General features: G+C 40.3%; 1 protein-coding gene and 1 long non-coding RNA gene across 9 annotated transcripts in view; one reads left to right on the top strand and one right to left on the bottom strand.

Annotated features, from left to right (window-relative positions):
- The window catches only part of CENPE (centromere protein E), an 85,543-nt gene extending 81,236 nt beyond the window's left edge, over positions 1-4,307 (bottom strand). For all 7 annotated transcript variants that reach the window (XM_023637600.2, XM_023637601.2, XM_023637604.2 and 4 more), the window contains exons 1-4: positions 4,150-4,307; positions 2,874-2,965; positions 740-829; positions 501-619 (exon numbers count right to left, since the gene is read on the bottom strand). In XM_023637600.2, coding sequence (XP_023493368.1) covers positions 501-619; positions 740-829; positions 2,874-2,965; positions 4,150-4,205 — 357 coding nt within the window. In that variant the 5' untranslated portion in view covers positions 4,206-4,307. The remainder of the gene's footprint in view (positions 1-500; positions 620-739; positions 830-2,873; positions 2,966-4,149) is intronic.
- A 25-nt stretch (positions 4,308-4,332) lies between these two features.
- On the top strand, positions 4,333-13,732 carry LOC102150733 (uncharacterized). 2 transcript variants are annotated; one of them, XR_011437480.1, is made up of 4 exons: positions 4,333-4,661; positions 7,427-7,523; positions 8,228-8,370; positions 12,380-13,732. It is a non-coding gene; the product is annotated as an uncharacterized lncRNA (long non-coding RNA). The 2 variants fall into 2 exon arrangements; XR_290037.4 differs by having other exon boundaries at positions 4,344-4,661; positions 7,442-7,523.
- The last annotated feature ends 1,364 nt before the right edge of the window (positions 13,733-15,096 follow it).

Here is a 15,096-nt window from a genome sequence, read left to right as displayed (position 1 = left end):
AATATAAAAGCATTGTTTCAGAAATAATGAAAAGCATGGCACCATAAAATTCGAAGAAGAGGGTGCCCAGTCCAACTCTCTAAGCTCAAAATAAAACCCTACAAACAGATGTTCAGATAAGAACACTAAAAATCATTAAACAGTAAGGAAAAAACAAATTGAAAACCTGCCTTAACTGATTAGGTTGCCTATCCTGGTCTTCTCACCACATCTACCCTCTCCTCCTCCTTAACGATCACTGACAGCTCCTCAAAGGCAGTGTTAAGATTTCTTGTTCCTCAATGCCTGCTTTGTGACAGGAGTAGCACTGCTTCAGGATTCAAGGGAAAGAATGAAAGGACTCTAAGCTCTATAAAGTAAGGCTGTGGGGAAAGCAAATGTACGCTATGCCTTTCTTCCTTCCCCGTGGATAATCGAAAGAGAACTGTAAACCTACTTCCTTCCACCATGACAAGAGGTGACTACTTTTACCCGTATGTACCGGAAATTTGGCTATTTACCTTCTTAATTTTTTGGAAAATGTCATGAATTGCCCTGGGTATTACTCCCAAATAATCTTTTGAACCCATCATGGTATATGTTTTTCCTGAAGCAGTCTGCCCATAGGCAAATACAGTACCTGGGGACACAAAAACACATATACACAAAGATTGAAAAAGCATCGAGAGTATGTAAAACTATCAATACTGTTGAACAGACACCCAAGACTAAATAAAACGTTTCTGCAGTGGATACAAACCATTGTAGCCTTGTATGGCAGAATCTATGATTGGTACTGCGATTTCCTCATACACATTTTTAGTAGATTCATCACTGTCAAAGACACGATCTAAAAAAAAAACCACACAAGTTAAACCAAACAAATCAACTGTGTTTTCACTTTGAATTAGTAGCTGCCCAAAGAAATAAAATTGTCAGGATATGGTATGATAAAATATTTAACTCACAATATTTTCTTCAACTTATTGGTCCTCTGAAAATACACTTCTCTATAATGTAAAATGTGCTAGTTCTCACACAAAAAAACACAAGTCAGCTATCTTATGTGCTTTCAAGAGGCAGTGAGGCATAGTGGCTGAACCTGGGGATCTGGAATCAGACTGCCTGCAAATCCTGGTTCTGTCACTTACAAGCTATGTGACCTCGGTCAACGTGGATGATGTCTCTGTGCCTCACTTCCCTAACCTGTAAAGTGAATATATATTATCTTCCTTAGAGAATTACTGTAAACATATGGTTAATACTTAGGAAATGCAAACTATTACTATTCTTTGAGAAATTTTAGTGTTTATAACATATCTAGCAAGAAGAAGTTTATAACATATCTAACATATCAAACTAAACCAAGAAACACAGACAATTGGAAGAAAAGCACCGAGCCAAGCTGAAGTGTTACAGAGAACAGCTGGTTGGCTGGCTGCTGAGGGCTGGGGTTAGGTAGCATTTGCCATGATGAATCCACCAGTCCAGGATGTGGTCTCTCCTTTGTTGGTGCATCAAAAATGGACCACTCTCTCAGTGGTGGGCTCACATTAGAAAGCCCCCAAGAAATGGATTTGTCAGTCAGGAGGGAAATGTATCAACTGTCTTGAGAAATTCAGTGCTCACACGGCTTGCACCATGACCAACATCTGCACTTGTAGGTAGAACCCTATGGAAAACCAAAGTGCCATCTGAATGCTGCCAGGGGTCAGGAGTTCAGGGCAAGGAGAGATGGCAGGATGATTCAAATCTTAATACCAGCTGCTTCAGACAGGTGGGTGAGTCCAAATCCCTTGTGAGCATACACAGCTACTGAGAACCTGCAGCACTTGAGTCAGAATGGCTGTGTATCCCTTGTTCTTGGTTTTATAATCTCTGGAACATACTGTTCTACCTTTTAAAAATTTATGTTGATACTATCAAATAGTCCTTTACCAGGAATCATTTTCTATTCTATACATCTTTGCTCTAAAGGCTTAGATATTGGCTTTCTAGCGTAACACTAAGTCACCAACCTAATCACTCTCACTCCTAAGGTTGTTGAGGGGACCTTACTGTGCTTTGTGGTGCCTACGTGGCAGCATGGCAGTGTGGCTGGAACACAGATCTGACTCCTCCATTTGCTGGCTGTGTGACTTGCGTTTCAGTTCCTCATTAAAATGGGAAGGTACCTATCACATAGGCTTGTTAGGAGGATTAAATGAGTTAATATATATGAGGTGCTTAGAACAGTGTCCGGCACATGGTCAGCACTATACAGAATGTGCTAAATCAATACACAAATCAGCCTGGCCAACCTTGAGGGCCTCCAAGTCCTTTTGCCCTAGCTAGCTCTCGCTCATCCTACAGGTGCCGGGTACCTAAGCTAGTTAGATCCCCTGCTAGAAACTCCCACAAAGCCATGTCATCATAAGTGTAATTAGTAGTCTAAAGTCTTTCTTCCCACCACATGACAAGCTCCACAAAAGGGGCAGTAGGTACCCGCTATATTCTAGCCAAGAAGGAATATCTTCACTATTTATTCTTTAAAGAGTTTTCTTGAAAATAATTGTGGAAAGAATATACCTAACTGAAAGATCTTAAAGATGACTTGACATTAAGCAACATATTTTGGGCTTACGGAGTCTTAGGCCACAAATACACTAATGAATAAGAGGAAAAATGTTAGTTTCAGTCATAAGGCACTATGACTATAACTGTGTTTTAAACATCAATTCATTATCTTACTTATCATAAAGGATGGATGAGCAATTTTTCAAATCTTCCACTGAAGCAGTTTACAGACGGCTTAGTCTGATCTTTAATGTCAAATCCAGTATTCTGGATAAGCCTTTTGTACTCTTAAAAGGAAAAGGATAATATGTTTACTTTTGATGCTATTATAAGCTTACCAAAATTGAAGGATTTACTTCCATCAACTTGATAAATAGCATTATTGTCAGTTTTCCAGTAAACTTGCGTATCTTCTCCAAGAGCTTCTTCTCTAAAAGAATAAAAACAGTGCATTTTATAACTAGTTTTGAAGTCTGTTATATGAAAGATAATTTAAAAGATTTCGTCTTCTGAAGAATATTTTAAAGGATGGTAATGACCTATACTATAATTGGGAGAAATGTGGAAAGTCCACCTTTAAGGGGTCACCACTTTTAAATGGGGCTTCCCTGACCTCCTGCCCTCTCACCGGAGCGTCCCTGGGAAGCTCTTCACGCCCTTCCCCCACCCAGCACTGTATGCTGAAAAGATACATTCAAACGCAACTCCGATTATCCTTCTTGCTTAACATCTTTCAAAACCATCCGACATCCTCAACACACGGCACGTGAGACTTCGATCATGTTTATTTCTCTCTTCAACCTTTGCTTCCTCTGACTTCCTATATACACCCTAACTCAAGACAAATCAACTATCTGAAGGTTCCCACAAGAGAAGAGATTTAATCCCTCTGCGCCTGGAATACCCCGACTTCCGTTTCCATCAAGTAACGTAACTATTCTTTCTTCCTGAAAAGTGTCAGGACCTTCCTGACACCAGCCCTGCCCGTCTCCCACGCCGTCATCTCGCTGAAGGGCTAATGACCCCTCCGGCACACTCCCCCCCTGCCCGTCACAGCACCTGTCACTGCGTCGTGATGGTTTTGTTCCGGAGCTGTCTTCTAACGCATTAGATAATGAGCTCCTAGACAAGAGGGAAGTCCTCGTCTTGATATTCCCCTTTATTTAACACAGTAACATTTAACACATATTTCTCAAATGCAAAAATGTGTTAGTATTCTGAGAGAGGGGCAGAGACTAGAGAAGCAAACAGACGTCATTTCTTGCCCTTCCTGCTCTCTCTCTATAGGGTTCATGACCTCTGTGTCTCCTCCTCTAGAATGTAAGATCCACGGGGCAACGACGGTAGTGTCTACACTGTACCGAAAGGAAAGAATTCCAAATGGGCGAATATCAGGCTCGCAGCGTCCTGAACGCTGAGCCAGCCGCCGCCGGAGCGAAGCCTGGGCGCAGCGAGCAGCCTGGGCCTCGCGCCCTGGGACACCGGGCGGCCGGGCCAGCGGCCGGCGCGCAGGGAGCCGGCTGCGCAGCGTCGAGAGAAGCCCCGGCCGGCCCGTCTCTTGCCCGGGCCGGGACCGCGCACCAAGGGCGAGCGGCCGAGCTGCCCACGGCCTACCTGCTGTTGAGCGGCCGCAGGCGCACGCACACGGCCACCGCCGCCTCCTCCGCCATCCCGCCGAGCGCCGGCCGGCTCGCCGCCCGCGCCGCCTTAAAGTTCAAAATTTCCGCGACGCCGCGTCTGATTGGGCGGCGGCCCCGTGGCGTCACGCGTCGTCCCCTGCGTCCCCGGACGCTCGCCGCGGGGGAGGCGCGTTTCCAGCGTCTGGAGCAGAGGCGGCCACGGGGCGCGGAGGGCGGCTGTGCTGGCGGCAGCGGAGACGACGGCCGTCTGCTGGAAGCCTCTGGAGGGCGGGCAGCCGGTACGAACGCCGTCCTTCGCCCACCCTTAAAGACTTTGCAATCGGTGGGAAAACACGGCAGAGAAATTTTTTTCCACAATCAAAAGAGAATTACCACCTTTAAACGGTCATACTTTTTCCTGTTTTAATCTAAAAACCCTTAAAACGACAAGAGTTGAAAGTTACTACCCAGCCCAGAAGCAAAAGGATCTTGTGCTCCTTAGAAACTGTGAGTTTTAGGTTTTTGCTCTTTCTTTTTGTTTGAACTCCTGTTCTCATTGGCTGTAAGTTCCTAAAAGGTTGACTTAGGAAAAGAATTATTGAAGAGTGGAAAAACTCACTTAGTAATGAGCTCAAACTTTTATTAGCGAAAGTGGAAAAGTGATTCTAAATTCTTGTCCGGAAATAGTGCTTGGTTTTCCTTTGTTTTAAATATGTATCCCAGTAAAGTATTAACATTTTCTTTAGGCAATTTCATTTCCTTTCAGTCCTTTTCTTAGTTGATTTAAGAAGCATCAAGAATTATCTCCTTTCTCTCACCAAAAACATGACCTGCAGTTGCTAATAATTGTTCGTTGTTTAGGAGTAGAAAACACTATTGATTTAATAAAATTATTTTGGAAGGTAATTCGGCAATATCAAAAAATGGAAGGCACATGTACCCTTTATGCAAGCAATTCTGGTTTTAAGAATGTATACATATATTTGAATGACTGTGCAAGGACATGTATATCAGGCTATTAGTTGCGGCATTGTTGACAGTAGCAAATGACTGAAAACACATTAAATGCCAGTAAATATGTTAAGTGGTTGACATTGTCAACGAAAATAATCCATAATCAATCTATAAATGAAAATTTGGGTGAGTTTATTCTGAGCTTAAATCTGAGGATTATAACCCAGGGCCTTTCTTCCCGAAGGAAGAAAGGGCACCAAAGAAGTGGGGTGCCCAGAGTGGTTATATACCCCCAGAGAGGATGTTTCACATAGGATTGAAATGTCCCTTTTACAATAGTCGCGAGACTGCTCTGTCGGCACAGCGATTGATGGAAACAGCAGGTAGGTCTTCTGTCTCAGTGAACGCAGCAGGGTGGCAGTCTGTTGTCTCGAGCTGGGTGGTCACAGGTGAGCTGGGTGGTCCAAGGTGAGTGCAGCAATCAGTTCCTCGCCTAAGGAAAGATGCTTATCCCTAAGGAAATGCCAATGTGGGGGGAAGTTGCACCTTTATCTCAAGGGCCTTTGTTCTGGCCATAAGAAATGTCTAAGCAGATACACAATGCGTGCTCAACAGCCACAGTCAAGCCCTTTTGGAAAAAACAAGGTCAGGCCGAATTAGGTTTATACCAAACGGCTTGCTCATATACTCCAATATATCCTATTGCTTGCCATTTTTATTTGTCAAACACAAGCTGGGAATGTAGTCTCGCTTTCCGGTTGGAAAGAGGAGAGTGGATTTTGGTGGAGTGCCATCAGCCTCTGCAACACTCTGACTACCTTAGATTTTCTCTGTAACCTAGGTTGCTTTTCCCTTCCTCTGATACATCTGTATTCTATTTGACACTCATCCATACTCAATTTTAGCAAGTTTCTTTTTTTATGAAGATGTCAGATGTCATAGACTTATTGAAGCTGAAAGGAACCTTAGAAATATTCTCATCCAATTTTCTCATTTTGTGGATGGGACAATGGTGAATTACAAGATAAATGATTTTCTAGTGTGGCATAGCTTATAAATGGTGGAGTTGGACTGACCCAAGCCAGTACAGTTTCCATCTGCCACTGAACTCCTGTGTAACCGTGACGAAAAGGAAAGGGACACTATGTCTGTAATCATTGCAGATAATTGTTGCAAGATTAAAGACTTGTGCTTTTGAAATTAAACACTGTTTATCTATTAAACAAAAATTACTCCTGTTGAAGGGGATGGAATGATATAAATATACATTGCAATTAATTTTATATGAAATTCATAAAGTGAGCGAGCACAGGTAAGTATTTCAAATTCATGTATATTTGTAATACCAGGAGCTCTCTGACCCCTAAAATTTGCACCACAATCAAGAACTGCCAAACCCTATGTGAGGCCCTGCCTCCCTCTGGAAGGACCACAGTGCCCTCTGCAGCTTTAGCAGAAATGAACACAGTCTGGGGGAAAAAATAATGAGAACACCAACATGGAAGTGTGTGCAATTAACATGCCTCAGAAATTCACTTTACCTTCTTGAATTGAATGAAGATATTTATGTAAAGATCATATTTTAAGCAAAGTATACTACAGCATGTATAGCAGGTACCTCTATTTATATAAAAAGATGTACAATACAGAAAAAGATACATATAGGTCCATATCTACAGATTAATTTGAGGGTAATACTCTAGGAAATGGCACAGTTGCCTTTGGCGAGACAAACTGGCACTCGGGGATCAGATGTGGGAATATTTACTTTTCACTGTGCTTCTTCTTGTACTACTTAAATTTTTTATCATATGCATGTATTAATCTTTCAGGCAAGAAAAAAGTTAATCAACAAAAATTTTAATTACCACTTAGAGCAATAGCTTGCATCCAAATTTCAAGCCTCCCTCTCCAGAAGTTCCATAACTGAAGTTCTTTAATCTGTTCAAAACAAGACAACAGGCCCAAAATGGAGTCACTTATACTAAGCCCCACGTCATCAAACCAAGACTTAACTTAATTACAGGTTCGGCTTTCCCAGAGAAGGAACTTTACACCAGTCAACCAGGAATCACCCCACCAGCACTAGTTAGGTAATCTGCCTGATAGGCCCCTTCCATCCTCTAAAGGAAAGTGACTTTTCAATAACTAATTTGCTTGCCTAGTATAACTTCCTTGTCCCCACTCCCTTCAGCCTATAAAGGTTTTTCATCTTGTACAGCCCCTCGGGGCTCCTTTCTACGTGCTACATTGGATGCTGCCCAATTCAAATTGATTTTTGCTCAAATAAACTCTTAAAATTTTTAATTATCCCTCAGTTTGTCTTTTAACAGTTCTGTACCTGTTGACAGTCCTGGTGTTAAATGAGGGAACTGAGGGAGACCCTGAAGGTGCCCCCGAGAAATGAGCAACCAGGTGGGTGCGTGCGGAGCCCCTTGAGCTCACTGCTTTCTTGCTGCCTCTGGAGGTGGTTGTTAAGTCCTTCTGGGATCCTAGCTCTGCAGCTCTTGCATTATGAGTTTTCAAACTTTATTTGAGCATTTCTTTTTCCAGACTGGGTCTGGAAACTGACGGGAGTCAGATTGGGTCCGACTTACAAGCTGGGCGGTGCAGGGGCGGGGGAGGGGGTGGCTGGCCCTGTGGTCCAGTGGTTGGGTTCACGCCTCCGCTTTGGCGGCCCAGGATTTCTCGGTTCTGATCCTGGGCACGGCGGTGGCACTGCTGGTAGGGCCATGCTGAGGCGGCGTCCCACATGCCACAGCTGGAGGGACCCGCAGCTGAAGGTATACAAGTATGTACCGGGGGGCTTTGGGAAGAAAAGGGAAAATAAAATCTAAAAAAAAAAAAAACCTGGGCTGGGTCTGGGTCTGGACTGGACGTGACTTAAGCTGGACTGGGTCCAGTGTGAGGCCTTTAGTGGATAAAATTTTCTTTCAAGGATGGGCAAGTAAGTTAACCTTACCAAAGACAGTCTTGAATTATAGTGGCCATGGTGGAGAACTTTTAACCTAGCTAAGATTATCCATTTAGAAGATGCCCTGGTGAAAAAGGGGTCTCAGCCAAACACAAAACACGAAGAGGGAAAATTATTTTTCCTCCTCTACTGTGTCTGGTACCAGGATGAGGCCTGCTGGGACACCCCACTCGCTCCAGAGCCTGCAGACAGGATCCAGGAAAACTGGTAGAAGCTGCCAAAGGGTGAGAATTCTTACCAAAGTCACCCTCCAGATCTCTATCTGTGGTGCCTGGTTGAGAGAGGAAGGTAAAATTTCACATTATTGCTTCTATTCCAAACTCAGATTGGCAGGACAAAACATTTGTAAGAATAAGATCTTGACTGAAAGTATGAATCTGCTTTCAGGTACCCATTGGTTGTTGATCCTTTCCCTCCTAGGGATAACTATTGCCTTATTGTTTGTCTCCTTTAGTGGCCAGAGAAACTGGCCTGGCAATCATCGGGTTGTGGACCCCTACAATAAGGCAAGACAGAAATGTAGGTTGCACTCCATCTGCAGCTAGATATGGCTGGACAGAAATACGGGTTGCACCCCATCTGCAGCTAGATATGGCTGGACAGAAATGTGGGTTGCACCCCATCTGCAGCTGGACATGGCTGGACAGAAATGTGGGTTGCACTCCACTTGCAGCTGGGATTCTACCCACTGTTGCCAGCTCTCAGGGGAATTATTTCTTTCTTGCTTTGATTTATCTTGGAGAGTGGCTCTGGATCCTGAGAAGGTAGTATCTTTTTTTCCTCTTTGAGGACACCTCTTGTGTCCACGGAGTTGTTCAGTACTGCCAGGAATATTTACTATTTGCCCTGGCTGAAATCTGACAAGATATTCAAAAGGATTTTTTTAAGTATCTCTATGGTCAAAAGTTGGCCCAATAAGAAGCTGATATTTAGAGCCTGATAGAAAACAATTTTTTTAGGCCTTCTCCCCTAAGCTAGAATGAAACTATATACCCAGAGGGAAAGAAGAACATTCTGAAGTCTTTGTGGAAGAATTTACTAAAATATTCCAAAGACACACAGCTCTAACTCTAGAACATAGGGATCTTTTGTTTTCCATCTTAGTTGATGATCTTCTCCCTGATATAAAGAAGCAAACTGAGGATAATGTGCTTGGTAGATGGGGTCCCTCCTTGATATTAATCTGGTTGCAATCCCATTCTCTGAGAAATTAAAAATAACCATAGTTGTCTTACAAATTGAGTCTTTACAAGAACAGAAATGTGGATCTAGAAACAATTCAAAGCCCATCTATCTTTTTTACCAATCCAAAACCTCCGATATTCATCTCAGAAGGCTTGCAGATATTCTAAAGGATCTGGGCTTCAGAAACAAAAGTCCTTCTAAGGGGAACTTGTATTCTTTCTCTGTGCCTTTTGAAATGTAAATATTCTACCTGGTCTTCTCTAGGAACCAAGGTCATTCATATCAGAAGAAAGAAAAAGAAAAGGCAATTTTGAAAACTAGGCTTATTGAAAATCTCTTCCACAAATAATAGTAAAAAGCTTTAGCCATCTGAGCAGGTAATTTACTCCCTCTGCCTGAAACACAACTTGGATGAAACTGATTTTTTATAAACTAGTGAGTCTTGCATTACCATACCTGTCTCTCAGCTAAAATTTTAAAATAAAAGCTAGGAGATCTTTGTTTGATCTGTTTGCGTGTTTATGTTTGTCTATGTATGTATGTTATAAATCTGTATTTTTTTCTACCTCCAGATGGTATTAATGAGGGTTTTAGGCTGGTTAATTTTAAAACTGCAGATGAGAAGCAGGCTCCGAGGAGCAGGAGAGGAGTTTGCTTGCCCTTTGTTGGGAAACATTTACATTTGTAAGGGAAACCTCCATCTGTAAAGATGCCTCCTCTCTGTGTCAGGAAGAAGGCAGGATGGCCTTATCTCTGGGAACTCTTAATGGGGAAGGCAAGGACTTAAGTTGGTTACTGTTTGGCAACCTCATGTAACTGATTTAGGGTGGTGGCTTCTGGCCTTTACTGAATCCGATTTGATTCTTATCTAAAAGTTGTGGGACCACCCAATGGCCAGACCCCACCTGCACTGATAACATTTTAACTTTTTTTCATGTTCTTTCCTTTGTCTTGTAAAGAGATGGCTCACATACCTATGCCTTAAATTTAGCCTTACTCTCCACCCATGTTTGTAGCAGAAGTGGCAGCAGCAGCTCCTCTTGCCCATGGGTCCTGTCCCCACACAGCAGCTCTGACTGCCCATGGATCCTGTCCCCATGCTATTCCACACTATTCTCTAAATAAAAGAACACTACTGCCAGACCTTGAGAGTCCAAGAAATCTTTCTTTCGACTCCTCGGCTCACCAACCCCGCATCGGTATTGCCAAAATTAATTTGTAAAGAGCTCTATTTAATTGGCTTAAAGGCAAACAAGAGTTTATATAAATCAAGTGTACTCTCAAAAATATAGAAACTAACCCAAATGTTTTTCAAGTTCATGTGATCTAGAATAATCTTCAGTAAATAAAAGCTAGTTTAAGTTTTTTGGTTTAATTAAAACAGGCATGTCTTGAGAGTTATCAGCATTAAATATAAAACTTTTATTCTACCTAGGTTTAGCAAAAGTCAAATAAGCTCATGTTCTCTCTGTTACAGAATTTGTCAGCAAGAAAGATAACTTAAGATGATGATTAGCTGTGTAATATCTTGTGAAGTTTTAATGACTAATCTAAGCATAATTTTTAAGAAGCAAACGAATTAAATAAATGTAATAAGATAAAAGTTTATAAGTGAACTTTTCAACAATAATTATTCTTTATAGTATATCTATTTAAAAATAGTTTCCAAAATCTTTTTTGGTAACTTGAAACCTTAAAGTTATACTGAAATATGTTAAATAATGGGTATTAATTGAACGTCTAGATCATTTCCAAATGAAATAAAATACTGAAACATTAATTACTGAACATAGGTTTATCCACTTTTGGCTTCCTTTTACAAAGTAACTAAAGATATTGTGGTCTATTAGCAAGGAATGTGTCACAATGTTTTGTGCCACATTGAAAAATTCATTGTGAGGAAGATAAACTTCCAGAAATTATGAAATGTGTTTACAAATTTGCCAACTCACAGAATGCTTGTGTAATAGTCCACAATTGCTTACTTCTTAGTTATCACTAGGAATAAAGGATTCTAAGGGCTAAGAATTCTAATAAATACGTTTAATTAAAACTATTTAGAAATAACAAGAGTGGAAGAAAACAATGCATATGAAAAGTAGGTAAGGAAAGCAAAATGACTGATTGTTCCAGAACGAGAAAGAGGAAACAGCATAGGATAAAATCTGAATGGATATCAAAAGCTATAGGTTTGTAGAAAAGGAATCTTGGGAAAGAAATTTTATGTGTTCGGCATGGATTTATTTAAGTTTTTTAACAATGAATTTTAATATCAAAAGTGCACTGGTGCAAAACTAGAATTTGGTTTCACTCTGTTAAGAGAACAAAGTTTTCTTAGACTATGGTCTGCCCTTGATAAGAGGTTGTGAAAATTTTTGTTTTTTGGGTTTTGTTTGTTTGTTTGTTTGTTTTACCTTTTGGTTAAATCTAACTGGAAAGCTTGAAAGCAAAGATTTTGTGTCTTACCAAAATGATTTACTATGCTTCACATTGTCTTTATTAGGTTTTTGATTACTTAAGAAAACCCAATCTTCTCAATATTAAAAAAGCTAAGTTTTGTTTACAACTATGTAACCTTCTGTATTAGACTTTAAACTTTTCTATTGTCACTTTGGTTAAATGGATAATGAAGTGTTATTTCATAATGGTTTGTGATCCCAAGTCAATGGTTCAAACTTTTAGATGTTTTGACAACTTCCCCAAATCAGACTCTAAGTGGAATCTTTTTGAATGCAACATAACTTTGAAATTTCTCAGATGGCCCCTGGAAAAATCTCAAAAGCTTTGTCTTTCACTTTGTAAAAGAGAGATATTAAACTAATAGGCTTATTGGTATGTTAAATTACAGCAGAAGCATTGTCAAATAACTGATGATAAACACTCTTAGATTATATTCGTATGACACGTTATTAATATGTGTTCTAGAAGCCATATGAAATTCCTAAAAATCTGATATGTCCTGGTATAATGTTATCAGTTGTAATTCCACTAATTGTCTTAAAATGTCGTAGGTCACAGACATAACAAAATTTCCTTGTGAATTCCATTATAATGAACTCTGATCAGATCTTTAACCATGGGGATTTTTAAGTCTTTTGTCATTTCCAAACAGATATTATTTTACTCTAATGCTTTTGCAAAAGGAAGATTCATGGAAAGGACCCTACCAAGTACTCTTGGACCATGACTCTGCTGCCAAATTACAAAGTGTCAAAACTTGGGTGCACATTTCACAACCGAAGAAAGCTCCACCTGACATCTGGTCCTGTGCAAATGCTGGAGACATCGAAATCAAATTGAGCAGGAAGAGCAGTGGCCAGCATCGAGGTAGATGCTTCCTCCCAAGATGTCAGATCGAGAACGTCTCTTTCCAGTCCTCCTCCCCTCTCTGACCTTCCTTTTCCTAATTTTTACACCATGAATGTCTTTATTTTTGTTGTTGCGGTTGTTCACGTTTTGTCTTGCTCTGGCCTGGAAAAATAATATCATTGTTCACACATCTCAGGCCACTGCAGAGGAGGGTACTCCCACCTCAACATGGCTGTTGGATTTGCCACAGTGGTGTTGACCCTGCCCTCACAAACTTCTCCCTGATCTCCAATGCCTCCATTTCTCGGGACAATCTCACTCCTTTCTCTATCATGCCAGACTCTCCAAACCTGGGGGTCCATTTCCCCGCTTCTGGTTAACAGCTCCAAACCCAGGGGACCTTGCTTCTAGGCTCTGTACAAAGAAAGGGACACAAGATAAAGGCAACCAGAATAAAACCACCCATGCAGTCTACAGTCCCTTAAGTTTTACTCACCTCCATGGCTGTCAACTTTCTAGTCCTGAGCCACAGACAAAAATTGGAATTGCCAGGAGGCATCCATGATTTAAAAAGTTCACTTCCTTCAGCAGATCTCTACTCCCCTGGCTAGGAGTAAGTGCAAATGAGGCTATGTTCAGGGAGCTCTCCTTAACTCTTGAAGATATTGCAATCCAGTCTAAATTAGATGATGCTTGATTCAAATCAATTTTTGCTCAAATAAACTAAAAAATGTTAATGTGCCTCAGTTTATCTTTTAACAAATATCTTTGCCTTCCCTGACCACTCAATTTAAATTAAAGTATAGCTTCCTGAACTCTGTATTATCTCATTAGATACAGCATAGTATCTTCGCAATTTAGCTATGAAAAATTTGTCTATATTAGCCCACAGCTGATTAACCAAAACAAAACAAACGACACAAAAACAAACTCTTAGAAGCAGACAACAGATTAGTGATTATCAGAGGGGAAGGATGTGGGGGCAAAATGGGCAAAGGGGGTCAATTATATGGTGATGAATGGAAACTACACTTTTGGTGGTGAGCACGCTGTAGTATATACAGATGTGAAATTATTATGTTGTACACCTGAAACCTATACAATGTTATAAACCAATGTTATCGCAATAAAAAAGAATAAAAGTGGTGAGAGTGGGCATCCTTGTCTTGTTCCTTTTCTTAAAAGGATATCTTTCAGTTTTCACCATTGGGTATGATGTTAGCTGTGGGTTTGTCATATATGGTCTTTATTATGTTGAGGTACTTCCTTCTGTACCCATTTTATTCAGAATTTTTTTTTATCATAAATGGATGCTGAATCTTGTCAAATGTTTTCTCTGCATCCGTTGAGATGATCAAGGACTTTTATCCCTTAATTTATTAATGTGGTCTTTCATGTTGATTGATCTGCAGATTTTGAACCATCCCTGCATTCCTGGAATAAATCCCACTTGATTGAGCTGTATGATCCTTTTAATGTATTGTTGTATTCAGTTTGCTAATATTTTGGTAAGAATTTTTGCATCTATGTTCATCAGAGATACTGGCCTGTAATATTCTTTTTGGGTGTTGTCCCTGTCTGGTTTTGGTTTCAGGGTAATGTTGGCCTTTCAAATGAGTTAGGAAGCATTCCCTCCTCCTCAATTTTTTGGAAGAGTTTGAGAAGGATAAGCATTAAATCTTCCATGAATGTTTGGTAGAATTTACCAGTGAAGCCATCTGGTCCTGGACTTTTATTTTTTGTGAAGTTTTTCATTACCGTTTCAGTTTCCTTACTGGTGTTCTGTTTATTCAGATTTTCTATTTTTTTCATAGTTCAATCACAGAAGGTTGTATGATCTAAGAATTTGTCCATTTCTTCTAGATTTTCTAATTTGTTGGTGTATAGCCGTTTGTAGTAGTCTCTTATGATCACTTCTATTTCTGTGGTATCAGTTACGGCTTCTCTTATTTCTGTTTTTATGTATTTGAGTCTTCTTTTCTTCTTAGTGAGTCTAGCTAAAAGTTTGTCAGTTTAGTTTATATTTTCAGAGAACCAACTCTTAGTTTCACTGATTTTTTTAGTCTCTATTTCGTTTATTTCCCCTGTGATTGTTATTATTTCCTTCCTTCTGCTGATTTTGGACTTGACTTGTTCTTTTTCTACTTCCTTTAGGTGTAAGGTTAGACTGTTTATTTGAGATTTTTTCTTGTTTCTTGAGGTAGGTCCCTTTTTGCTGTAACCTACCCTCTTAGTACTGCTTTTGCTGCATCCCATAAATTTGGTATGTCTTATTTTCATTTTCACTTGTCTCTCTGTATTTTTTTATTTCTCCTTTGATTTCATCCTTGACCTAATAGTTGTTCAGTAGGATGTTTGGTCTCCACGTATTTGTGATTTTTTTCAGTTTTCTTCTTGTAGTTGATTTCTAGTTTCATACTGTGGTGGTCAGAAAAACTGTGGCTTGGTATTATTTCAATCTTTTAAAATTTATTGAGACTTGTTTTGTCTCCCAACATATGTTTTATCCTTGAGAATTTT

This window comes from Equus caballus, chromosome 3 (assembly GCF_041296265.1).
Source record: "Equus caballus isolate H_3958 breed thoroughbred chromosome 3, TB-T2T, whole genome shotgun sequence".
NCBI classification, from domain to species: Eukaryota; Metazoa; Chordata; class Mammalia; order Perissodactyla; family Equidae; genus Equus; species Equus caballus.
This window is presented reverse-complemented; position numbering and strand designations above follow the sequence as displayed.